Source organism: Carlito syrichta, unplaced genomic scaffold (assembly GCF_000164805.1).
Source record: "Carlito syrichta isolate Samal-C Ts95f unplaced genomic scaffold, Tarsius_syrichta-2.0.1 Scaffold301609, whole genome shotgun sequence".
Taxonomy (NCBI): Eukaryota; Metazoa; Chordata; class Mammalia; order Primates; family Tarsiidae; genus Carlito; species Carlito syrichta.
In genome coordinates this window covers 449,979-477,703 of record NW_007245705.1, presented here as the reverse complement: position 1 = coordinate 477,703, position 27,725 = coordinate 449,979, and the positions used below count along the sequence as shown (strand labels likewise).

The 27,725-nt window shown below is 43.0% G+C and overlaps 1 protein-coding gene across 1 annotated transcript in view; it reads left to right on the top strand.

The window, feature by feature from the left end:
• The window catches only part of TBC1D9 (TBC1 domain family member 9), a 74,354-nt gene extending 55,406 nt beyond the window's left edge, over positions 1-18,948 (top strand). The window contains exons 14-20 of the mRNA XM_021710847.1: positions 4,041-4,281; positions 9,576-9,641; positions 10,654-10,740; positions 14,718-14,792; positions 14,886-14,989; positions 16,848-17,000; positions 17,298-18,948. Coding sequence (XP_021566522.1) covers positions 4,041-4,281; positions 9,576-9,641; positions 10,654-10,740; positions 14,718-14,792; positions 14,886-14,989; positions 16,848-17,000; positions 17,298-17,573 — 1,002 coding nt within the window. The 3' untranslated portion in view covers positions 17,574-18,948. The remainder of the gene's footprint in view (positions 1-4,040; positions 4,282-9,575; positions 9,642-10,653; positions 10,741-14,717; positions 14,793-14,885; positions 14,990-16,847; positions 17,001-17,297) is intronic.
• Positions 18,949-27,725: the final 8,777 nt, after the last annotated feature.

The window sequence follows — 27,725 nt, the reverse complement described above, 5'->3', positions numbered from 1 at the left end:
CAATCCACTCACCTCAGCCTCCCAAAGGCGCGGGATTACAGGCTGAGCCACTGAGCCACTTTTTATAGGGACAGGATCTTGCTCTATGCCCAGGCTGGTCTTGAACTCCTGGCCTCAAACGAGCCTCCCACCTTGGCCTCCCAAAGCACTGGGATTACAGACATGAGCCACCACACCCAGCTCCTGCATTCTTCTGATGAGGAACGCGAGGCTGAGAGAGATAGAGGCACTATCAGTTTCCTTGCTGGTTGGTGGTGAACTTTGGCCAGCAGCATTACCAACAGAGCGGATGGCGGTGCCCACCAGCCTCCATCCTGGAGTCTCTGTGGTGTGCCAGCTTGTGAATCTTTTATTCATACATGTTAAGCACCGATAGCCAATTGCTCACTGTAAGATACTCGCTATAAGTTAGTTATCCACAAGGATGAGGTCTGTCTGTTTCAAAAAGGAAAAGGCAATGATTTCAGGTTTGAAAGTGATGCTGGGGCCCAGAAGAAATAAATCTTCTTCACGAGGCGTGGGGGATGGGGCCAGATTCTGGGGGAGGAAGACCACGGACACATTAGAGAAGGGACTATGATGGTGGACAGAGGAGGCTGACTCTGGGGACGTTAGGAGGAGAGGAGGACTGGGGCCGGTTGTCAGAAGTCCTGGATCCAAGGTCACTGAGGCCATGCCTTCCCTGGGCACTGCTACACTCAGTATCAGGTGTGTTATTTGATCCCTGCGAAGATGCTGAAGAAAGCTAGCTTTTCTTATACCCAAAACCTGACCCTAAGGGCGAGTAGACAAACACAAGTTTCCCAACTCAATTGAGCACCCCAAAAGAACCCGAAACCCGTGGTTGGTGTCAGGGACGGGAAGCGGTCTCTAGTACTGTGGAATCCAAACATAAAAAACTTCAGCTATGGCCTCTTTCTTGCATCTTTGGAACTCTTTGATGGACTTTTTAATTTGTTTTCACAAACATTTATGGAGTCCTTACTGTGTGTCAGTCACCCGGCCAGATTCTACTACTTTGAAAAGCCAATTTCTGGGCATTTCCTGGAGATACACAAAGGAATGATACAATTTCCCTCCTAAGGAGCTAACTGCGTGGGTATGGGGGTGAAATGGGGGAAAGGTGAAAGAACTCACCTGAGGTAGATTTGGTGAATACTGTGGTCCAGGCTCCTCTGTCTTCGTTTTTCTTGAGCTCTTTCCAAATCAGTCCTTCTGTTTCCATCTCTGGGCTCCTAGCCCCAGTAATGGATGGTGAGGCCTTCTCTGGAAACAAGAGGGACGATCTGAAGAGTTTGTTTGCCCCTGATCGTTGAGAGCCCCATGAGGGTGCCTGAACCCACACTCAGGCCTGCTTCAGAGTGATGTGGGGAACGAGTGGCTTGGTTAGGAGGAGATGCTTTGGGTAATCTTGATCAGTGGAGTGGCTCAGGTAAAGGAGACCCCTCCCAGGGACGTGGCACCAACACCCACCTGCCCACAGAGGGTTGCTCAGCTCCACCCATGCCCATTCAGAGTACAGCTCAACCCAGCAGACTGCTCTGACCTCAGCCTCAGTCTCCCTGCCACTGCCATCTTGTGTCCTCTGCCCTGCAGCCAGGAGAGCAGTCCTGAGGCCCTGGGAACTTTGATGCAGCTGCCTTTCTTCTGCCAAGGCTGTGTTGCAAATCACCTGCCTCTCCTTCCTCTCTTCCCTTCTCCCACGCCTCTTTTTAGTTTACTCACTACAATTCCCAGTACACGATTGTGATAAAGACATCAGTCTCCTTGGCTCCTTTTCCAAGTGAGAGCAAAAATGAAGTGCAACATACAGTTGGCTTCCCCCTTTTTTCAGAGCTACCAGGCAAAGGAGAAAGATTTTCTTTTCTCTTTTTCTTTTTCTTTTTTTTTTTGAGTTGAAGTCTTACTCTGTCACCGAGGCTGGAGTGCAGTGGCACATTCACAGCCACCCCAGCATCGACCTGCTAGGCTCTGGCGATCCTTCCACCTCAGCCTTCCAGGTAGCCACAGGTGCACGCTACCACACTGGGCTAATTTTTAATTTTACTTATTGTAGAGATGAGGTCTCACCAAGTGGTCCAGGCTGGTCTCGAACCCGTGGACTCAGAGATCCATCGCCTCGGATGCCCAAAGTGCTAGGATTACAGGCTGAGCTATCGAGCCTGGCTGAGAAAGATTTTCAAAACTGCTTTTTCCCACTACAGTATTTGTATGTGCTTATAGTTAAATACTCAGAAGATATAGTAGGGAAAGAAAGTCTTCCCATCCATGTTCCTCTTCTCCCCCCCCCCCCCCGCCCTGCTGTCCAAGCTACCTATAAATGCTGTGTGCGAGGGAGGGTGTTCTCCCTTTTTTTTTTTTTTTTTTTGAGTTGGGCTCTCACTCCGTTGCCCAGGCTTGAGTGCATTGGCACCGTAATGGCTTACCACAACGTCAACCCTCTGGGCTTAGGCAATCCTATGGCTTCAGCCTCCCAAGTAGCTGGGACATGCCACTACACCTGGCTTTTTTTGTTTGTTTCTAATTTTCTGTAGAGATGAAGCCTTACTGTGCTGCCCAGGCTGGTCTTGAACTCCTAGACTCAAGCCATCCTCTCTCCTCAACCTCCCAAAGTGCTAGGATTACAGGCATTAGCCATCATGCCCAGCCTTCCAGACCTTTCTAATGCATGCTGTATTTGTATGGTCTTCCTAACATGGGCTTATATTTCTGCCAGAGTCCATGGGACCTCATGAATGAAGAGACTGCCTTGTTTCCAAGGACAGAACAGAAAGCTCTTTGCTGGATCCGGTTCTCTGTTCTGCTCACTGTAGTTGTTTCTCTAAACTTCATTTTTCTAGAGCTACTTGTGGATATATGAAATAGAATGACCACAGTCTTGTAGGGTGACAACTGTGTGACTATATTATTTATGTGACTTGGGCAACCAGGGAAGCATGGAGTTATATATAATAAATAGGACACTGAAGGGAGAGTTAGAACTTGCAAAATCCCATCACAATTCTGCTTTAACTAACTGGTTGGGTTGGCCTTGTGTGGGCCAAATAACGTCTTGACTTCACCATCAGCACCTGGAAAACAGGGTGGACACGTTGCCTAAATTCCAGATCTTTGTCAGGTTAGCATTCTATTTATTCTGTTTTATGTTAAAAAATATTTATCTTTATAGGAATTATTTCTAAAATGTCTGTGAATATATTTGTAAGAAGGGGGAGAATAGGGAGGTTCCCTTTCTTTCTTCAATGTCCAGTCATTGAGCTGTGTCTTTCATGCCGGATGTAAGCTGCAGAAATGGCTGGAATGGAGTTGATGGAAGGCTGGTTAAGTGGAGATATGAGGGGAACCCAAAAAACCCAGAATTTATTTATTGGAAATCATGTATTTATTCTCACATTTACACGTCAGTCATCCTCAAAGCACTCTCCATCTGATGCAATACACCTGTTGAGGTGCTTTTTCCACTGCTCAAAACAGTTTTTGAACTCATCCACTTGGATGCCTTTTAGGGCTTCTGCCATTTTTTGTTGTACCTCTTCCACATTGGCAAAACATTTCCCACTGAGAACTTTTTTCATTGGGGAAATAAAAAACCGAACAAACACCTTGCTCAAGGTGAGATTAGGTGAATAGGGAAGATGGCACAGGGATCATGGTGATTTTGGTCAAAAATGACTGAACACTCAGTGTGGTATGGGCAGGTGTGCTCGTAAATCACCCATCACGAAATGGGCAAACATGTTAAAAGGTTCTCAAAAAAAAATTAACTGAGGCCAAACACTGCCTCTCACAACAACGCTTGCTTTTACACTGATGCCAATGGGTTCCTAGAACTCTTATCTAGTGGGGGAAGCCTGTACTACCAAGAGACTACCCTCCAAAGGATAATTCCGGGTTTTGGGGAGTCCCCCCTCATGTATATGGAGCAAGGAGGCTGAGGGGCCCTGAGGCCAGAGCCCAGCCCCAGGTGCTCATGGCCCTTTCTTCTAGGTATTTGCTGCGAGAGACAGTCCTCCCATGATCATTCGTTCTTTCTCTTTCAGGCAGAGCATCTCACCAGCTGCTACTGGGGTGGAAGCAGCAACGCACTGGACCGGCACGACCCCAGCCTGCCCTACCTCGAGCAGTATCGCATTGACTTTGAGCAGTTCAAGGGCATGTTCGCTCTGCTCTTTCCCTGGGCGTGTGGAACTCACTCTGACATTCTGGCCTCTCGCTTGTTCCAGTTATTAGATGAAAATGGAGACTCTCTGATTAACTTCCGGGAGTTTGTCTCTGGGCTAAGTAAGGATGTGGTATTATTGCATGAGTCGGGACAGGACGATGGGGTGGTGACCCTGGGGTTCTGCGGTGCCATCCTCAGGGCCACAGCCCTGTGCTGCTTCCCACAGCCCTAGGGGGCACAGAAGCACTTAGGAAGGTTTGCAAACTGATTATAAAACTTGATTCTAGTTAATGAATATATTATATGGATAAAGCCTTGGTTTCTACATCAGACAGGCCTTGTCACTGGTTAAAAATACATTATTAGAGAATTCACAAGACAGTAAAATGCCAGCATCAACATTGAAACCACAGACTATGATGGCTTTACAAGAGCAAAAGAAATAAAAGAAATATCTGGGTGGAGGATTGCCTTTCTTTGACCAAAGAAAATTATATATATTGTATAATTCAATATATAATTTTATTGTTTATAATTTCATAGCGTTTCATAATTTCTTTGAGGCAGGGTCTCACTCTGTTACCCAGGCTGGAGTGCAGTGGTACAATCACAGTTCACCATAACCTCAGCCTCCTGTGCTCAGGTCATCTTTCTACCTCAGCCTCCCAAATAACTGGGACTGTAGGTGCATGCCATCCCCTCTGGGTAATTTTTTCATTTTTTTTGTGGAGACAAAGTCTCTCTATATTGCCCAGGCTGGTCTCAAATTCTTGGACTCAGGCTATCCTCCTGCCTCAGCCTCCCAAAGTGTTGGGATTCCATGCATGAGCCTGACCCTCATACTGTTTTTAATAAAACACTGAAAAACCACAGCAGCTCTGCAGAGTAAATAGAAGCCTTTTCTCTCCTGTTTGTAGGGCGGAAAAACTGCCTGGCAGGGGCACACTCACCCCTAGTCCAGCAGCCAGGGGGCAGCTGCCTGGCAGCTCCCTGTCTGCCTTGCTTCCTGCCTCATCAGGTGGGCCAAGCTCTACTACGATGTGGCTTTTATGTCCAGTTATCAACTGTCTCGTTCTGTTGATAACTGGACATAAAAGCCACATCGTAGTAGAGCTTGGCCCTCCTGATGTGAGGCTGTGGATGTAGCAGGCATTGTACCAGGATGAGGGAAGAAGGAACTTCTCTTTTTTTAATTCGAATGGTGCCACTCGGTGACCTGAGGGCATATACTTAAAATGTCCCCAAGGAAAGATACAGCATCAGGCCTAGAGCCAACAATATTTCCCAAGAACATGCTTCATCTGTAAGAGTGATACCTGTAGGCCATAAAGGCCAGAGGAACCTGATGGTTTTTTAAAAAGGGAAGAGATGTAGGTGAGATCTTCTTAGGTCAGAACAAAAATTGTCTAAAGCACTCACCTGTATGCTTAAAAGGGTGTGGGAAGAACAGGATTTCAGTGAGTGCGGGTCCTGCTCTGACACATTAACACTTGAGCTGTATAACTGATTCTAAACAATAGCTCTTTGGAGTAATTACTCCCAGCTCTTTGGAGTAATAATAATAAGTAACGTTCATACAGCATTTATTCTGTGCCAGGCACCGCCCTAATGGGCTTTATGTTTACAATTTCTGTGAACTTAATTTGCCTAAGGACACAAAAAGTTTGTGTTTGAACCCAGGTACCCTGGAGGCACAGTTTGTGCTGCTGCTGTTGTTGTTGTTGTTGTTACTATTATTATTATTATTACTATTTTGAGTTGGAATCTCACTCTACCACCCAGGTAGACTCACTGCACAACTCACTGCAGCCTCAACCTCCTTGGACTCTAGCAATCCTTCTCCCCAGCCTCCCAAGTAGCTGAGACTACAGGTGCGCACCACCATGCCCGGCTAATATTTTTCTATTTTTTGTAGATATGAGGTCTGGCTATGTTGCCCAGGTTGGTCTCAAACTCCTGGGTTCAAATGATTCTCCCACCTCGGCCTCCCAAAGCGCTGGGATTACAGGTGTGAGCCACCGTGCCTGGCCTGTGCTGTTACAGTTATGCTTCATGAATCTACCTGCTTACTGCTATTGTCTCCATTTTTAGATAAAGAAATAGAAGCTCAGAGAAGTTAAGTAACTTGCTGGAATATTCATCTTTAGCCAATCAATAAATAACTGTCAGGGAACTGGACTGAGAGGCACAGTTAGTGCTGGACCCAGGATTCAAGTGAGGGCTGTCTGCTTAGAAATTTTGTCCTTGTCTCACTTCTCTATGCTGAGGATAGAAAATGGGCATTTCTTTAGGAGGAGAGGAGTAGCATTAATTTTTAATTATATAAGCAATGCATAAGTACATTCTGCTTTTTTAAAAAGTGAAGCAAAACACACAATATTGAAGACCCCTTTGACCCTATGCTAATCTTTTCTGTTTTCAAGGTAATCACTAATTATCATATTGGGTCTATCAAAAAGGAGGTTTAAAAAAATTATCTTTGGACAGGAATAAGGAGGAGGAAAAAGAAATGGATTCCACACACAGAATATGACAGAAATATATACAAATATTTTATTTTCTTAAATCCAGTCAACTCCAGTAAGGAGCATACTCATCAAAATCTTAAGAAAGGAAAGAGAGGCTTGAAGTCTAGGATAGAGAAAACATTGGAAAAGGGTTTTTAGGCTTTCAAAAATAGAGTTGAGTCACTAGGCAAAGTGAACAACAGCATAGATCACTGAGAGAACTCTCAAATGCAATTGCAGAGCTGTTGTCAGTTGTGTTGGTCAATTAGAGGCAGGTAGGACAGAGATAAGAAATTCTGAGTGTAAAGAAACTCCAGAATGAATTCCGAAAAGGATGTATCAGTCATTGTAATGTCAATCCCCCAAAAGATTTATCTAGAAATCACTGAATAGATGAATGGTCTATGTGGAATTGGAAATGAGAGATTACTGTTGGAAGCCATAAATTAGCTGTGTCTCCTTTTCTGGTAGCATGGCCGAAAGTTAGAGTCCATAAACATATCGTGAGTCATGACGCAGCTGGTCACCGGAGAAATAATTCATCATAGAGGGAAAAGGAGAAAGTATATGGGACAGTGATTGCATAACTGGCTGAACACTGCACCCAAAGAGTCATGGGTAATAAGTCAATTTCAATTGAGAGAGAGTTCACTAGTACCTAGGCCCAGTATTCAACCTCTTTGTGATGGCATCCTTATTTTCAAAATAGAGTGAACATCAGGACAAAATGAAACCGTACAGGAAAGTTCCTAGAAGAGGGTCTGGCCAAGAAGATTTAGTATTATTTTCACTGTAATTACTATTCATCACCCCCACTGGACTTAGGAGGTGGCTTGAACCATGGCAGTAAAGAAGGCATACTAACCAAATGGGCAAAGAGAGACAACCAGTATGTTAGATGTCACAAACATGATTTTAGACATTATGATAGGTGGGGCAGGGCATGGTGGCTCATGCCTGTAAACCCAGTGTTTGGGGAGGCTGAGGCAAGAGGATCACTTGAGGCCAGGAGTTCAAGACCAACCTGGCTAACTTTCTCTACAAAAAATAAAAAATTTTCAAATTATGATAGATGGAAATAATTGTTCAAAAAACTTGATAGGGATAAGTTAGAAGTCCTAAATTTAAAGAAATAATTGTTAAAGAACTAGCTAGGATGTCTACATATAGTATAATAGTGGTTTCCAGCATGGCAACTAGAGCCAGGCAAATCTAGGTTCAAATCCTAGGCCTGCCAGGATTTGACCAAGTTTATGACCTTGAGCAGTTACTTAGTGTCAATAAGCCAGGCGTTTCTTATCTATAAAATGGGGATAATATCTACATCCATCTCACAGAATTGTGATGAGACAAAAGTGGCCAAATACATGGAAAGCAGTTGGCATTGGGCTTAATACACAGTGAACGGTTGATAAATGTCTGCCATTATTTTGATGGTTCGCATAATTAGTCATGTGCAACATCTAGGACTTTAGGTGATGGTGTGATCCATATGTAAAAAGTTGAATGTGCACTTGGATCGTACTAAAAGTCAAGAGAGAAGAGTCAGGAGCAGTTCTCTAATCCCTGAAATCCCAAGAGGCTTCTGGAATTCTGTCCAAAGGGATAGTGACTGAGAAATGAACACAAGGTGGATGTGGAGAAGGAGGGGAAAGGGTATACGAGCCATGTCATGTGTGAAAGTTGAAAAATCTGGAGAGGTGTAACCTGGAAAGATAAAGTCCCCAAAAGATAAGCTTGAGGGAGTCCTTAAAATCTGAAAGACTGTTCTGTGGGAGAGGCGAGACACCCTTTTTGTTGTGCTTTAAAGAGTAGGATATGAGAAAGAGGAGTCATTCTGAATGGTTTTGGTTTTTTTTTGTTTTTGTTTGTTTCTTTGTTTGTTTGTTTTGAGTTGGAGTCTCACTCTGTCGCCCAGACTGGAGTGCAGTGGCTGCTCCCGGTCACCACAGCCTCGACCTGCTGGGCTCCGGCGATCCTTCCGCCTCAGCCTTCCAAGTAGCCAGAATTACAGGGATTTTGAGATCTGATAAGGACTATGGATATTTTCTTCTAAAAAACTGACATAAGCAAAATTTTACACTTTATGGGGATCATAGACTTCATAAAGTTGAAACTACAGGATAAGAATCTTTGGGCCAGATTAAAAATTACAGAAGAGCTTTCAGTGCTTAGAGACTGCATCTGTGGAATGAGAGGACTTTGGTTGTAATAACTTCTCTGTCTTTGAGGATGTCTAAGCAGATGGTAGTGTGAGTGGAGGCTCCTACATTAAGTCAAGGGTCGTCCAAGGTAACTTCTAAGGTTCCTTTCAACCCAAGATTCTGATTCCTCTTTTCCTTTTTCTAAATCTGCTCCGTCTTTAACTGGCTGCTTTGAGAATATACATTTACAAAAAATGTCCTGATTCTAAGAATAAATATGGACTTTGAAAGAAAAGTAACAGGACTCTTTTGAATGGTGATATAATGACAGATAGGTCAGAACAAATGTAAATGAAGAAACATTTAGATGCTCAAAAGCAACTAAAAAGAATTTCTAAAATGAGTAATTTGAAGTGATCGCAAACATATTTTGAGGTTATTTCTGGACTCTACTGATTATTCAGGACGCTGTGGCTCAGTCACATTTAATGGAGTCCTAACATCAAGATCCCTGGCAGAATCTTCTATTATTTCATCTTACAGAGGGGAAACCAAGGTACAGAGAGGTTAACTCTTCAAAGCCTTTGTAACCAAGCTTCCTGGTTCTAGAGCTCTTAACCCAAATGTGTTCTGGCTAGACCTTTTGTTGCATGATGTCTTAGTTTGAATTTGTAAGAAGTAGGCTTTTTAAGGGAACACTAAACCTGTCGGAATTGCTAGCACACATGGCGCATTTCTTATTGGTACTCATGTGACTTCTAGGTGCCGCGTGCCACGGGGACCTCACGGAGAAACTCAAACTTCTGTACAAGATGCACGTGTTGCCTGGTAAGGGAGCTCCATTGAGCAGCACATAGTCCTGTAACCATCACCTGGCTTGAAATCTACATTTTTTTAGTGTAGTCTCTTTGCCTCTTTTTGATAAACAAAATTGTTTGTTGGTCGCTAAGAATGAACCAAATAATGATCCAAGTTTCCAAATCTGCATGGGCTTGATTCTATGATTATTCCCCTGTGTGATGTTTGAGTTGTGGTGATAGAAATGAGCAGGCCTCTTCAAGAGAGAGAATAAACTGTATTTGGAGTGCAGGGAACATAAGAAAGTGAGAGAGAAAGTGAGTGTAGGAGACACTGAGAGCCTGCATCTAGAGGAAGCCATTTCTACACTGACAGGAACACGTGGGGGAAATGGTGGGGTTCTGAGTTCCATTTTTAAAAAGATTGGCCCCAGCTGGGCTATATCTAGAAAATAGTTTTAAAAATAAAGCAAGATTGGCACTATGGGTAGAGATAGGGCTAATATGAATTGGGGGACTATCTTCATAGCTGACAATTTCCTGAAGTTTGTTTCATAAGGTGTTGTGCCGTAGAATTTAGGCAATTTTTCATACAAAGGAATGCTTTGGTGTGGGGTTATTAGAAAAAAAGATGGAGTTAGAAATGATGTAACACCCCCCCCACACACACACACACACAAAGGTTTTAGAGACAGTAGGCATTTAAGGCCCCCTAGTGATAGACCCTCACACACATACACTGTTTTAGAGATAGTAGGCATTCAAGGCCCCCAGTGAGGGAACACCACCCCCCACATACACACACTGAGTTTTTAGAGATAATAGGCATTCAAGACTCCCCAGTGATAGGGCCCCACCCCCCCACACACACACAAACTCTGAGATTTTAGAGACAGTAGGCACTCAACGTCCCCCAATGATGGAACCCCATCCCACCTTTGTAACTTTAGCTTTTCCTCATCTCCAGTGTCATTTCCTTGACGCACACTTTCCTTGAGTCACAGCCCTACAGATGTGAGAATTATGTTTCCTCCTCTCCCTAGAGCCATCCTCTGATCCCGACGAGCCAGATTCTGCTTTTGAAGCAACTCAGTACTTCTTTGAAGACATCACCCCAGAATGTACACATGGTAAGTGGCTTTTCTCACCAAGGATGCTGCATTTATTTCTCACAGGCCCTCTGTTACTGGAGAAAAAAAAAACATGCCTCAGAGCTAGCCAGAGAAGGATGTGGCTGGGGCTGCCTCACATGTCACTTTCAGAGTTTGGCAATTAGGCAGCTGTTGGGGAAGCAGCAGGTACCTCAGCCCACTGAAGGGACCGTGTACATTGTCTCCCAGCGAATTAGATAAAGAGCCAGCTACACTGTCTCCACTCCCTGGTTCATGAAGAAAGTCATCCTGCTATTATGCGGCTGTCCAGAATTGGAGCTGACGCTTATGTCAGAAAGCATTCTCTTATGTCTGCCTTTTCTCTATAGCAGAGGTGGCCACACTATGGTCATGGACCAATCTGGCCCACTGCCTGTTTTTTACTTTTTTTTTTTGAAAGTAGGATTTATTGAGAGGACAGAAGAGCTCCCACAGTGGGAGGGGACCTGAGGGGATTGCCCTGTTGTTTTTTTACATTTTTAATGACTCTTCAAAATCAAAAGTAAAATAATATTTCTTGCCACATGAAAACAACATATTTAAACTTTAGTGCCCATAAATAAAGTTTCTTTAGAGCACAGTCAAGCTCGTTCGTGTGTGTGTGTGTGTGTGTGTGTGTGTGTGTGTGTGTGTGTGTACATAGAGACAGAGATGGGGGTGCCAAAAAAAGTATACACATTTTAAGAAAAAAAACTGTTAAAATTGTAATACTCAGTATATACCAATAGTAAAAGATGAATACAAGTCATGCTTGACTTCTGCAATTCCAAGAGGTGCTCAGAGTGGTTGCCATCAGCTTCTAGACACTTCTGATTCTGGCGAACTAAAAGTCATACATAGATAATATCTCTTCAAATGTGTGTATGTCTTTTTGGCACCCCCGGATAGCCAATGACTATTTTCATGCTGCAGTGGCAGAATCGAACAGTTAAGACAGAGTCTATCTGGCCAGCAAAGCCTAATGCACTCACTGTTAGGCCCTTTACAGAAGTTTGCTAATCCCTGCTCTGTGTGGGTGTTACATAGATGTGATGGAATGCAGATGTAACTCCAGATTTATATATGAAGTCATGTACTGTTTTGTCTATCTGGATCTCAGCAGTGTCTCTGGACTTGCTACTGCAGTAAGTTATTTACCCTTTAATTCATCATGCAAGCAAGTTTATCAGTTCACCTAAGTCCGAAAGTCAACTCCTGGGTTCTTTTACCTCCTAAATGTTGCCATCCCCAGCTAAACACAAGACTTGCTTTTAGACTGAGAGCACTAAAGCAAGTAGAAAGAGGGAAGCAGCCTGTCTTATGATTGACATACGAGTTGAGGGGAGGAGCTTTGCAGAGAGCGCCAGCTCTGTGTGTTGTTATCCAGGAGACTGCAAGCAGATTCCTGTGTCTCTGACCCTCAGTGTCCTTGTGTAGAGTACAGAGATGATAGCTGACCTATTGGGTGTAGTTAGGACCTGGTAAGATCATGTAGTAAGACTTTGGGGACAGTGCCTTAGCACATCCTGTGGTATTCTTAATATCATGAGTAATCGTATTCTGACTGCAAAACGTTAGCCACACATTTCTTAGTGGCTACTCATTTCAGAAAAAGAGCCTCTTAATGAAATGGTTCAGGAATGGCCACATGTCAATACCATTTAATATCACTGAAAGATACTTTATTCGTGTTGGTATTAGTGTTAGTATTTGAGTCTCACTCTGTCACCCAGACTGGAGAGCAGTTGCACACTCAGGGCCACTGCAGCCTTGACCTGCTGGGTTCAGGCTATCCTTCTACCTCAGCTTTCCAAGTAGATGGGGCTACAGGTGTGTACCACCCCGCCCAGCTAATTTTTTGATTTATTGTAGAGACGAGGTCTTGCTATGTTGCCTAGGCTGGTCACAAACTCCTGGGCTTGGGCAGTCTTCTTGCCTCCTCCCTCAGAGTACTGGAATTACAGGCGTGAACCAACGTGCCTGACCTGAAAGATGCTTTTTTAAAGAGAGTTTTTCTTTTTTTAGATTTTTTTTTTAAAGATGTGGGGTACAATTCAGAGTTAAGTGTACAAATGTTGATTGTGCAGGTACCCTTGTAAATGAGGTATGCCCCTCCCTCCCCTAGCAGTTTCCCTCAACTGCCAATCCCACCCCCCACTCCCCTGACAGTTTCCCACTACTGCCAATCGCTTTCTTATAGTATTATGATAATTGTTCAGGTCCACTTATGAGAGAACATATGGTACTCTGTTCTTTGTTTCTGTGATAAATCACTACATATGATAGACTCTAAATCCATCCAAGTTACTACAAAATCCATATGTTTGTCCTTCTTTATGGCTGCATAATATTCCATTGTGTATATGTACCACATTTTTTTTTAATCCAATCTGGCTTCGATGGGCAGCATGGTTGGTTCCATGTTTTTGCTATTGTGAATAGAGCTGCAACAAATATACATGTGCAGGTATCTTTTTTGTAGAATGACTTGAGTTCCTTTGGGTATATTCCCAATAGGGGAATCACTGGGTCATGTAGAAGGTCAATTTCTAGTTCTTTCAGAAATTGCCACATTGTCTTTCAAAGAGGTTGCACTAGTTTGCATTCCCACCAGCAGTGTAGAAGTGTTCCTTTTTCTCTGCATTCTTGCCAGCATCTGTTGTTGTTTGTTTTATTAATGATACTCATTCTTACTGGAGTGAGGTGGTATCTCAGTGTGGTTTTGATTTGCATTTCTCTGATGGTGAGTGAGGCTCAGCACTTTTTCATGTGTCTGTAGGCTGCCCGTGTATCTTCTTTTAAGAAATGTCTATTTGGCGCGTTTGAGTTCCTTGTAGATCCTAGGTGTTAGACTAAAGAGAGTTTTTCTAACTACAAAAGTACTATTGTTTTGTGCTGAAATTTTTAAAATATAGGTAACATATATGAAATAAGCTAAAACTGTTGTAAAATGTTACCATATATATGTAACTAATTATTCATCTTGAAATATTTCTTTTCAGTGTTTATTCATATAATGTATGAAATTAGGCACACACACATATATAAAACTGGGACTAAACTACCTCTGCAATGTTGTGCTCTGCTTCAGTAACAGTATTACTGTGTCATTAAAAATCCTTTGAAATCATGGCTTCTCAATGGCTATATAATATTCACTACATGGGTACCATATGATAAATATTTCTTAATATCTACATGTTTCTTCAATCATTTTTTATATTAGGAGGAAATTTCCCAATGATGTAGTTTTTCCCACTCTTAAATTAATCTGACATGTAATACAGTAAAGGGCACATCCCCAGCCAATCAGCCAGCTCTGGGGTGGTTGAAGAGTGCTGTAATTCACTCTACAGTTGGGTGCAGAATGAATCTCAGGGTGTCATTCCCCTCTCTTCTGATGTCCTCCCATTCCCTGTAATGTCCTGTTTTAAGAAGACAAAGAAAACAGGTATAAGGGGGTTTCTTAAAAGTCATGTTTTTGAAATTCCTGTAAATCTGAAGCAATGTTGTAGCATATAACATTTTAGAAAATGTACACATGCTTTTTCCTCCCTCTCTTCTACCAACGTAGATTTTAATTTATTTTTTTAAGTACTGAACACTATGTGACATCATTCTTTAAATGTTTAATTGTACCCTGAACCCCAGCTGTGAGAATAAGTTCCGGGGGAGTCTTTCACCTAAAGATCGGGTTGTCAGATGAAAGATGAGTCTTTCAGTAAAATTAGAATTTAAGGTTTTTTAAAAATGTGCTTAGTGTAAGTATGTCCCATGCAATATTAGGGATATACTTACGGCAAAAAAATTAGTTGTTGATCTGAAATTCAAATTTATGGATGCACGTATGGATGTTTTGTCATGTTTGTGAAGTCAGACAACCCTACCTAGAGAGTTTTCTATTTTCTTCTACAAATGCTAACTCTGTGGTACATTCTGTAACACTCTGCACTTTTCTTCCGAATATTTTTTGGTAGTTGTTGGATTGGACAGCAGAAGCAAGCACAGTGCAGATGATGGCTTTGTCACAGTGAGCCTAAAGCCAGATAAAGGTACAGATATTTTCTCTGTATTTGCTTGTTGAACTTGTGTTTCTGGAGTCTATGAACACTTTTTTTTTTTTTTTTTTTACATTTGGGTTGTAGGGAAAAGGTCAAATTCTCAAGAAAATCGTAATTATCTGAGACTCTGGACTGCTGAAAATAAATCCAAGTCAAAGAATGCCAAGGATTTGCCCAAATTGAATCAGGTAAGTTCTGAATAGTTCAGTTCGTTTATTTCAAATCTTGATGCTTTTTGTTCCTGACATAGATAAATGTAGAATAAGTGTCCTCAAAGGAAATGGTATCTTGAGGGCAGTTAATTAGTACCTGTTTGGATTTATTTTGTGTATGTTATATGTGCATCAAAAAACATGCTCAGTGGTGAGAAAATGACCTCCTCAGAGAAAATGTGAACCACAAAGTATTCAATTTTCAGAGGACATGCAACTTACTCCAGTCCTTTAATAAGGGTCTTATTAAAAAGACCCTTCGATACGCAAAAGACAAGTTTAGGCTGTTTTCAAATCAGTGTGCTCAGCTATAAAGATGTCTGACACATGTTTTGCTTTAAAAAGCTGAAGTATAATGAGGGAGAAAAAAACAACATAAATAATTACAACATAGGCTCAAAATACTGAGTTTCTTAACAGAGAAGTCACCAGGGCAGGGCTGAATGTATCACTTCTGTCCAGGGAGAGGAGGAAGTATGTCCTGGGAGAAGAGATTCGAGCTAACCTTAAGAAAATCACTCTGCACACTGAAGTGTGTAGAAGTACAAAGAGATGAGTCTCGGATTTCCTTAAGACGCTTCAACAAGAAAAAAGAGAATTAAACAAAAGTTAGGCCAGGCATGCTGGCTCACACCTGTAATCCCAGCACTTTGGGAGGTTGAGGTGGGAGGATCACTTGAGCCCAGGAGTTCGAGACTGTAGTGAGCCATGATTGTGCCATTGTATTCCAACCTGGGTGACAGAGTGAGTCCCTGTCTCTGGGAAAACAAAAAAAAAGAAAAAAGTTAATAAAATAGATGTATAACACAGTCATTCTTTTAAAAAAATTTGTTTTATTTTAAAGATGTGGGGTATAAGTCAGGATTATGTCATCGTACAGGTGAAGTTTGTTCCTCGTTGGTCCCCACTTTGCCTGGTTTGAGATCAGGTACCCTTACTGATTTTATGTGTCCTTCCTCTCTCCCCTGGCTGTGTCCTGCTACTGCCAATCCTTTTCTTATTGTATTGTGGAAAATGTTCAGGTTCCACTTATGAGTGAGAACATGTGGTACTCAGTTCTTTGTTTCTGTGATAGATCACTGAGTATGATAGACTCTAAATCCATCCAAGTAGCTGTGAAGTTCATAATTTTGTCCTTCATTGTGCCTGCATAATATTCCATCATGTATATGTAGCACATTTTTTTTTATCCAGTCCACTTTCAATGGGCAGCATGGTTGGCTCCATGTTTTTGCTATTGTGAATACTTCTGCAATAAACATGTGTAACACAGTCATTCTTGACCCTATTTGATGTGTACATGAAGGTTTCTTCTTTTGGGCCTACTTTCATGGATGTTTGAGATTTTTCAAATAAAAAAAATGGAAATATCGATAAAGAGACTTTTCACAGCGTGTCCCTCCATCCTATGTTTAGGTCATTCCAGGGAGCTTTAGAGGAGTCAGCATTTAAATGGCTTTTCAGGTGGGGCTCAGTGGCTCAGCCTGTCATCCCAGCACTTTGGGAGGCCAAGGCGAGTGGATTGCCTGAGCCTGCGGGTTCGAGACCTACCTGGGCAACTCTGCAAGACCTCATCTCTACAATAAATCAAAAATTAGCCGGACGTGGTAGCGCCCGCCTGTAGTTCCAGCTACTTGGAATGCTGAGGTGGAAGGATTGCCAGAGCCCAGCAGGTCGAGGCTGCCTTGGCCGGGAGTGTGCCACTGCACTCCAGTCTGGGCGACAGAGTGAGACTCCAATTCAAAAAATAATAATAATAATAAATGGCTTTTCAGTCCCCCCACAGTCCTGCGTGTCTGCTTCCCACAAGGTTTCACATGATTTGTGCTTTCAGGGGCAGTTCATCGAGCTGTGCAAGACGATGTACAACATGTTCAGCGAGGACCCCAATGAGCAGGACCTGTACCACGCCACCGCGGCGGTGACCAGCCTCCTGCTGGAGATCGGGGAGGTCGGCAAGCTTTTCGTCCCCCCACCTGCAAAAGAGGCCGGGAGCGGGGGCAGCGGGCCGTCCTGCCACCACCAGGGCATCCCCGGCGTGCTCTTCCCCAAGAAGGGGCCCAGCCAGCCTTACATGGTGGAGTCCGTGGAGCCGCTGCCAGCCAGCCTGGCAGCCGACAGCGAGGAGCACTCCCTCGAGGGACAGATGCAGGACATTAAGCTGGAGGACTCCTCGCCCCGGGACAACGGGGCCTGCTCCTCCATGCTGATCTCGGACGACGACACCAAGGACGACAGCTCCATGTCCTCGTACTCGGTGCTGAGTGCCGGCTCCCACGAGGAGGACAAGCTGCACTGTGAGGACATCGGAGAGGACACGGTCCTGGTGCGCAGCGGCCAGGGCACGGCGGCACTGCCCCGGACCACCAGCCTGGACCGGGACTGGGCCATCACCTTCGAGCAGTTTCTGGCCTCCCTCTTGACTGAGCCTGCCCTGGTGAAGTACTTTGACAAGCCCGTGTGCATGATGGCCAGGATTACCAGTGCAAAAAACATTCGGATGATGGGCAAGCCCCTCGCCTCCGTCAGTGACTATGAAATCTCGGCCATGTCGGGCTGACATGGTGCCTTCCTTGGGGTCGGGCGGGAGAGGGGCTTTTTTATGTTCTGTGTCCAGGGTTTCTTCCTTTCTTTTAAATTAAATATTTATTAGTCCCTGGCTCGAAGCCTAGTGTTTTCATAATGTAATACAATGGAAACTATTGGAGAAATATTTAAACACCTCAATGTAGGTACAGAACCTCTTGTTGGGGGGAGGGGGGCTTACCAGAATATGGTTTATTTAGTGACTTCTGAAGAAAAGATGAATCTGTCAGTAATACGTGTGTATTATAACTTATTAATCTTGCTGTCGAGCTGTATACATGGTTTAAAAAAATAGTGCTGTTTAATGCTAAGTAGGGCAGCAGTCGCTTGTGTATTCAGGCTTTTTAAATAAAATTAGAGCAGTAAGAAAAATGAAATGCCACAAATACAAGACTGTCCTTAAATGGAAAAAGCATTATCAGCAATCCTTTACCACTTTAAAAAGTATTAAAAGTGTTTTTAAGATTTGATATATATTGCATAAAATCTCCTATTTGGAAACCATGTTCAACAGATGTTCTCTTTCAAAGGGAAAAATTTGGAATGCTAAACAATTGCAAAAGTGTGATTTTTATATAATGCCAGAATAACGCTTGTATTTGATCAATTTGGACAGACAACAGACCAATTTTGCATTCAAAAGTTGTTCTGATTATTTTTGTCAGGTGATCAGAATTAGTGAAGAGTGACAGTTACAGAGAATCTTAAAGTGGCAGCAGAGACGGGGCTCAGGATAGGTTTGGTTTCATTTGAAGGAATAAACGTACTGATACTTCTGATGCTGAGTGTTCAGCTTCTTGTTACTGCAAGTGAAGCAAAAAATACAACAGTACACTTTACCATTTCCGTATTCTCCGTAGATTTGAGAAATTTATGCCATGTATCACATATGACCATCTTTCCATTAAATCAATGTAAAGTAGAGATCATGTAAACTGAAATCTGCAAGATAATGTAACTGAATGTTTTAAACTGGAACTTGTCACTTTATATAAAAGAATAGTGTGCTCTATCAATTTCCTGAATGGATGTAGAAGTGAAAACTAGCGCACCTGCACTTTGAATTCTTGCTTCCTTTTTTATTACTGTTGTGGTTTTGTTTTTTTACAGACATTGGAAGGTTTTTTCCTTCTTGTGGAATTCATAATCACGGTCACATTTCCTTCACTTACTCAGAATATTCCCTTCAACACATTCCTTTATTTTCTTACACATTGTGTCCTTATTTTAGCTGTTGCTGCTGTTAATTTTTTATTTTGTTTACAGAATGATTTTTTAACTGTCCAATGAAATAGTGTTAACCTCAGATAGAATAAATGTGAACCAATAAAATACATCAGATACTCAGATATGACTTTTCATCTTTGTGCTTGAGTTCCTGCTTAAGGCAATAAGACTGTTTCTTTGACAACTTTGCAGGGGAAATTGCATTGAGCAACCATTTTGACTAATAAATTAATTGAATAGGTAAATATATTTAGATAAATGCAATTTGCAGCATATCAATGATTATATTGGTTGTCTTCCAATGAGGAAGAGAATTGTGACCAGTTGTCTAATTTAAAACACAACCCTATATAAGTAATAATGGGTGAAAATTCCTCTTGTTTAATCCTTATTAGTACACTATAATACCATTTGGTATGTGTTTAATCAAGTAACTAGTCGTTTATTTGATTTGACTCTAGTAGTATTACATGTTATCCCATATGCTTCTGTCTTTTATGTCTTCAGTGTGCCTTGAGAAATAATTTGGTAAAACCTGATACTCTCACTCACCCCTACTTTGACAAAAATCAAAGATGGGAATAAGGGTGTGTTTAAATGTGCAGCCCTGAATAAACCAGAATTTCCCATTATTACTGAGAAAGAGACTATAAATGAATAACAAGTCACTCTGAAAGTCTGTGTCTCTATGAATGCTGAGAATCCTCTGTCATAATCCTGTCCTTGTCCGTCCAAGCACATCTTAGTGCTTTGGCCTGTGCTGTCTTCTAAAGTACATGCTAGGAAGAAGCCTGGGCCCTGGAGTTGGTATTTTCAGCTCACTCTGTGAGACAAATAGGTCTGTCAGCTCATTCGCCACATCAGAAGAACAACCCGAGAGAGACATTTCACCCTCGGCTTCCGGAAGATGTTTGGTACATTTCAAAGAGTATTTTCTGAAAAAGATGAAAATTCCTGTCTCCTTAGGTAAATATGTTTAGATAAGTACAATTTGTAGCATATCAACGAGTGTATCAATTCTCTTCCAAAGAGGAAGTAAAATAGCGGTCATGGTTGTATTACATGTTTCTAGTATCTCTGTGGATCATTCGTTTTGACTTCAACTTGTTATCTACTGTCTTCTCTGAATGGCCACTTGGGGCTCTGCTCTGTGAGTCTTCCTCATGCTAATAATTATCACACCAGTGCAGATGATGGGATCAGTGTCTACACCCAGTGAGCTTCCAGCTCCATAGCCCTGGGCCCCGGCCTCAGTGGAGTATCCACATATGAAAACTCAGATGAGCCAACAGACATGAAAAAGCGCTCAGCCTCACTCATCATCAAAGAAATGCAAATCAAAACCACACTAAGTTACCACCTCACCCCAGTAAGAATGACCATCATTAATGAAACAAATAACAATAGATGCTGGTGAGGATGTGGAGAAAAAAGGAACATTTCTACACTGCTGGTGGGAATGCAAACTAGTGCAACCTCTTTGGAAGACAGTGTTGCGATTTCTGAAAGAACTGGAGATTGATCTTTCATATGACCTAGCAATCCCCCTACTGGGAATATACCCAGAGGAACTCAAATCATTCTACAAAAAAGATACCAGCACATGCATGTTTGTTGCAACTCTAGTCACAATAGCAAAAACATGAAACCAACCATGCTGTCCATCGAAGCTGGACTGGATAAGAAAATGTGATACAATGGAATATTATGCAGCCATAAAGAAGGACAAACATATGGACTTCGCAGCAACTTGGATGGATTTAGAGTCGATCATACTCAGTGATCTATCACAGAAACAAGAACAGAGTACCATATGTTCTCACTCATAAGTGTACCCTGAACAATTATCATAATACTACAAGAAAGGGATTGGCAGTAGTGGGAAACTGCCAGGGAGGGAGGGGCACACCTCAACAACAAGGGTACCTGCATAATGAACATTTGTACACCTAACCCTGAATTGTACTCCACATCTCTAAAATTTTTAAAAATTTAAATTACATTAAATTAAAAAACAAAGGAGGGTTTGACACCAGAGTTTGACATCCATTATAAATGAAGGCTACTAGCTGGGGCTCCCATTACAGAGGAAGCACAGTCACTGAGGTACGTATCACAGAGTGGGGCCATTTGCAGTGGCAGCAATCACAGAGGAGGGCTGGTCACTGGGAACCCCATCACAGAGCAGGGCTAGTCACGTGGGCATCCATCACAGATGAGACACAGTCACTGAGGCTCTTATCACAAAAAAAGAAAAAAAAAGAAAACTCAGATGAGAAAGCCACTGATAGAAAAAAGGAACAAAGCAACCCACCCAGAGCCTGGATGTGGGGAGTGGGCGTGTTGGGACAGGGTGATGCCAGAGAAGACACAGGTCTGAGGACATCACTGTTCCCGCATCTCTTCAAGGCTGACTGTGGGCGGACAGGGATAGCTATGGAGCAGTACCATGGAGAGAGCCTCGGGCAGTGGCTGGTGTCTAGGCAGCGTTCTCACACCCACCGAGGTGACATGGACCAGGCGCCCTGGAGTGCAGGCACAGGGCAACCTCCATAACCTGCTCTCCTCAGAACAAACTGCTGTGGGGACTAGCTTTTCTCCTCACTTTCCTGGCTCCAGAAATTCTGTAGGGACCTCCCAATCTCAGTATGGTAGTCTTGGTCTGGTCTCCAGCTGAGGCTTTGTCTAGGGGGCCTGAATTTAGAGTAACTGTACTTCCTTCTTTTTCTTTTTTTGTTTGAGACAAGGTGCCATTCTGTAGCCCAGGCTGGAGTGCAGTTGGCATGATCTCTGCTCACTGCAGCTTCAATCTCCTGAACTGAAGTGAACCTCATGTTAGTCTCCAGAGTACCTGGGATTACAGGCACTTGCCACCATGTCCAGCTAATTTCTTCTTCTTCTTCTTCTTCTTCTTCTCCTTCTCCTCCTTCTCCTCCTCCTCCTCCTCCTCCTCCTTTAGAAATGAGATCTCATTACATTGCCCAGGTGGCACATGCTTGTAGTTCCAGCTACTTGGAAAGCTGAGGTGGAAGGGTCACCTGAGCCAAGCAGGTTGAGGCTACAGTGGCCATGAGCGTGCCACTGTACTCCAGTCTGGGCAACAGAGTAAGACTCCAACTCAAAAAAAAAAAATTTCAGGAGTGACATTGGCAGCTGGCTTGCTTCTCCTACCTCAAATGTAGGGCTTCTCTGACTGTGCATTCTTTATTACCCAACCTGTAAGAAGGCTCTTCTATGGCAGCATCAACTTTCATCCTGAAAAAAATAGCAGCCGATGTGCTGAATACAAAGCATTTCACACTATTTTCTGCTTTGTTTTTGTTTTTTGAGTTGGGGTCTCACTCTGTCACCCAGGTTGGAGTGCAGTGGCATGATCATGGGTCACTGCAGCCAGCCTCGACCTCCTAGCCTTAAGTGATCCTACTGCCTCAGCCTCCCAAGTTACTGGGACTATAAGTATGTGCTGCCATGTCTGGCTAATTTTTTTTTTTTTTTTTTTTTGGGTAGAGATGAGGTCTTGCTATATTGCCTAGGCTGGTTTAGAACTCCTGGACTCAAACAATTATCCCTCCTAGACATCCCAAAGTGCTGGGATTATAGGTGTGAGCCACCACACCCAGCTATTTCCGCTTTAAAATGGCTTCTTTACATAATGTTTAGGGTCCCGGGTCTTTTGTTTAACATACTCTTGACAGTCTAACCATTTAAAAGGAAAGTCTAATTATTTAAAAGGAAAACCCAGGAGCCAGAAAAAGGAATGTGTTGTTAGGTACCGAGTGAATATAGAAGGCTAGGATTAAGATTCTCTTCCTGTGGGCTTTGTTAATCAGCTTCCAGGGAAACGAGTCTGTATAACAGCTCAGAGTAAACGGTGGAGATGATTAGGGCTTCCTGGATTCATAATTATGAGGTCTGATAATAATAATGAACTCACCCTAAAAAAAGTGCCACATACCTCATTGCTACTGTCACCCACCATCACCCTTGATGTACTCTCCGTGGGATGCTATGCACCAACGCTGGTGCTTAGTTCACCCATCAAAGCAATTTTGGAACTCTTTTTCTGGATTGGTCATCAGAGCAGTCATTGTATCACACTTGATTTCCTGAATGTCATCAAATGTCTTCCTTTCAATGTTTCCTTTATCTTTGGATAAAGGAAGAAGGCATTGGGGACCAGATCAGGTGAGTAGGGAGGGTAGTCCAGTTTTCCCCGGTCCCCTGCTGCTGCTGTCTGCCATCAGCAGTGGCCACTCTGTAAACCCTAAATTATGAACCATTATAAACGTCTGCTGTCTATGCACATCTGGGCTTCTGAGTGTTAGATGTTGCTGAAGGAGGAAACCTTCACATTATAGAGATTTGTGCAACTCTGATGTTATAATGTTTATCTCCATCTGGGTCCTAAATACCAATTAACAATCATGATTGTTCTGTGTCCCTGATTCAATCTTCCTAATCCCCCAAATAGCTCTGCTAATTCATTACCAATCTCATCAAACCCCCAGTCCTACTTCAGCTTCCCCTTAGATGGAAATTTGATTCTGACTTCATAGAAATAATCAGAGTTGCAATGCTCCACTTTGAGCCCCTCAATTGCACATGTATCTGCACCTGCAATGTCCTTTCCTTTTTCTTCCATTCTGGAGGAGAATTCGGCATCCTTTAACTTCTTTTTTTTTTTTTTTTTTGAATTAGAGTCTCACTCCATTGCCCAGGCTGGAGTGCAGTGGCACGCTCGCGGTGATCCTCATGCTGGGCTCAGGTGATTCTTCCACCTCAGCCTTCCAAGCAGATGGAACTACAGGCATGTGCCACTACACCTGGCTAATTTTCTGATTTATTGTAGAGATAAGGTCTTGCCAAGTTGCCTGAGCTGATCTCAAACCGTGGGCTCAGACAATCCTCTCACCTCGGCCTCCTAAAGTGCGTGAGCCACTGTGCCCAGCCTCCTTTAACCTCTTTTATCATCAGCATCTTTCTCCTTGCCTTCAGATTGTAAGAATATTTATTCAATCCCTTGAGTCTGTTACATATCAGCTATTGGCTTATTTAACTGCATCGCAGCCAAACACCTATGAAAGGAGACTCTGATCTTGCTCCCTCCATTCTAAACATCCAGTCTAACCTTGGTCCACGTCAGCATGACTCCTAGATTTACCATCTCACTGAAACTGCTCTTGCTGAGGTTGCCAAAGATTTCCTAATTGCTGAATCCAATGGATCCCAATTCTTAACTGATCTCCCCTTTTGGTGACATTTAGATCTGTTGACAGTCCCTCATTAAAAATTCTCTCCTCCTTTACTTGGTTTCTGAGACACTAAGATCTTTGAAATTCCTCTTTCTCTCTCTGACAAATCTACCATCAACATTCCTGGGCTGTTTTTCTTTGCTCTCCCCCTAAATGATGAGGACCACAAAGATCTCCCGAAGATGTCCCACTCATTTCTTGCTCTGAATGAGCTCACCCATTTCCACAATTTCAACTCATGTCTGTCTACTTCTTTTTTAGAGACAAGGTCTCATTCTGTCACCCAGGTTGGAGTGCAGTGGTGCAGCATAGCTCACAGCAGCTTTGAACACCTGTGCTCAAGCAATCCTCCCACCTTGCCCTTCCGAGTAGCTACAGGCATGTGCCAATATGCCAAACTAATTTTTGTTGTTTTTGGTGGAAACAGGGTCTGGCTGTCTTGTCAGGCTGGTCTCGAACTCCTGATCTCAAGCAATCCTCCCACTTCCACCTCCCACAATGCTGAGATTACAGATGTGAGCCACAGTACCCAACTTGATTGTCTCCATTGACTCCCAAATACTATGCTAACCTGGGTTTCTCTCCTGTGCTGTTTCATGTGGAAAGTACATGTTAAGTGCCTTGAGTGTTCCAGGCCTAGTAGAGGTACTGGTAACAGCAGTGACAGTAAACAGACATAATCCATGCTCTCATTCCTGAATGTATCATATGTACCTCAAAAACTGGACTCACTGTTTTCTCACCATAACTTGTCTCCCTTTGTTGTTTCTTAGCTTAATTAATAACATGAACTTCCATCTAGTACCAGAAGCCAGAAACGTGTGTGACGGGTTTCTGAGCTGTCATCATTTCCTCTAATCACCTTGAGACAGGAGATAGCTAGAGAAAGTTTAGACAGACAGACAGGCAGGTCCTCTTGTAACAATGTAGTGAACTCCTGGCAGGCCTCTCAGGTTCAGCATTGGTAAACAACTCCCAGCAAGCCTCTCAAGCTAGTGCTAAGGTACCCACTGCTGGGATTGAAAAGCAACCAATCAGAACAGCAACAACTCACAGTTGATGCTAGCCAATTGGCTTGGACTTAGGGCTATACAAGCACCAGGTTTTCGGCCCCAGATGGGCAACCCCTTGGGGCCCCCTCCCACTGTGGGAGCTTTTCTGTCCTCAATAAATCCTGCTTTCTCGCTTTCTGGCTGTCCATGTCCCTCATTCTTCCTGGGCATGAGACAAGAACCTCAACCCTGAAGAGTTGCAACCTGAAGAGGTGCAGAAGACCATCGGAGTTGAAAGGCCATGTACCCCAGAGGCTGGCTTGCCAGCCAACAGAGCCAGCTGAACCAGCAGAGCTGCCAGAAGAAGTCGAGACTCTGAAGCTGAGACACCCAGAGGGTTAGACTTGCCAGCCCACCGAACCAGCAACACTCTTAGGACTTGGCTTGCCAGCCTGTTAGAACCAACACCCTGGGGGCTAGACCCATCGCCACACTCAGGGCTTGGTTTGCCAACCCATTAGAGCTGACACTTGAAGGGCTAGGCTTACCAGCTCTTCCACAACCTTCTCTGGGGCTTGGCTGGCTGATCCATTGAGCCAACACTCTCAAAGCCCAGGCTGACTGGAAAAATCCACATCAACCTCTCCATCTCTGCTTCTCTGTCTGTTCCCAGTGACACTGTCTTAGTCCAGCCTTGTATTTGTTGATAGACCCTAGGGGGTTTTAGCAAGCTCATATATTAATACTTGATCTATCTCCTTCACTCCAGACTATACTGGTATAGATTATCCTTAAACAAAAATTCCAATCCCAACAGCCATGACATAACAAAAGAAGATCAATTGCTTTTTACTTTAAAGAACAAAACAGCCAGGTACAGTGGTTCACACCTGTAATCCCAGCACTTTGGGAGGCCAAGGTGAGAGGATTGCCTCAGCCCAGGAGTTCGAGACCAGCCTAGACAACATAGTGAGACTTCATCTCTACAATAAATCAAAAAATTAGCTGGGTGTGCATACCTGTTGTCCCAACTACTCAGGGTCTGAGGCTGAAGGATCTCCTGGGCCCAAGAGTTGGAGGCTGTGGTGAGCCATGATTGTGCCACTGCATTCCAACCTGGATAACAGAGTGAGGCCTTGACTCAAAAAAAAAAAAAAGTCATTAATGTAATTGTGTTTTCTCCTGCTTCAGATCTCTCAACATCCCAACTTCCTACAGGTTAATAGAATATAAACATAAATATATGTAAAATAGCATATAAGAATTTTAATGACCAGTCACTGCCTGTATCTCTATAGGTCTTCTGAGCACCGGCTAGTACTCTAATAGGTAAGAAACCAGAAATATCCTGGGTATTATAGAGTATTTTTCTCACTGGCTGGTTTTGATAACATACAACACCCTTTTTCATGGGGTCAAAATCAATGTACCATGTGCAATTTTTCAATCATTCCTTCAACTGCTGCTGCCAATTTAGACTAAAAACCAGAAATGGAGAATGTTGACCTTTGAAGTTTTAGAAGTGAAAGAAACTTTAGCATAAACCAGTAAGTGATCAGTGCAAAATTTCATCAAAGGCCAAAAATGACACCTTAGCGTCTGCCTTGGGACAATACTCTTCTATAATTTGTATTGACTTGTTAGATATTTTCAGTGCATTACAACACCATATCTCTTCTAACTATGAGAAATAAAGAACAAGAACAAAATAAAGAAGTAATACTTGAACTTGCCATGTCCTTCTTGAATGTTGATTTAGATGAAGAAGATATTTGCAAGAGCAAATGATGAAAAAATTAAAGCACAGAATCTCCTAGGATGGAACACTGGATTATTGCCGTGGTGGTTTGTGCCTGTAGTTCCAGCTAGTATGGAGGCTTAAGTCTGGGAATTTGAGGCTACCGTGAGCTATGATCACACCACTGCACTCTATCCTGGGTGAAAGAGCAAGATGAAAGAAAGAAAGAAAGAGAAGAAAGAGGAAGAATAAAGAGAGAATGGAGAAAGGGAGATAGGGAGAAAGGAAAGAAGAAAGCAGGAAGGGAAGAAGGAAAGGAGGGTGGAAGCTACAGAGGGAGGGAGGAAAGAAAATGAAAAAAAGAAAAAATAAGTGTGTTAGTAAATGCCTGTTGCCATGGAGTTAGCCTGAGTATATTGATTTTCTAAAACACTTAGACAACACATAAAATTATAAACTTCTTTGAAAATGAATAAGATGAAATAGCTTCACTAATACACCCAGGTTGACATGAACATTTCATAATCTCATTTGGGGTTCCATCTTCTTTCTAAATGGGGATGAGCTTGAGGGACCCTTTTATTTTATTTTTTATTTTTTTGAGTTGGAGTCTCACTCTGTCACCCAGACCACTGCAGCCTCGACCTGCTGGGCTTCGGCAATCCTTCTGCCTCAACTTTCCAAGTAGCTGGAACTACAGGCGCGCGCTACCACACCTGGCTAATTTCTTATTTATTGTAGAGATGAGGTCTCGCCAAGTTGCCCAGGTGGGTCTCGAACCCGTGGGCTCAGGCAATCCACTCACCTTGACCTCCCAAAGCACTGGGATTACAGGCTGAGCCACTGAGCCCGGCCATAAAGGACCACTTTATAGCAAAACTGTCTCCTCCATGGCTTGACTGGGTCTGAGTGTTTCT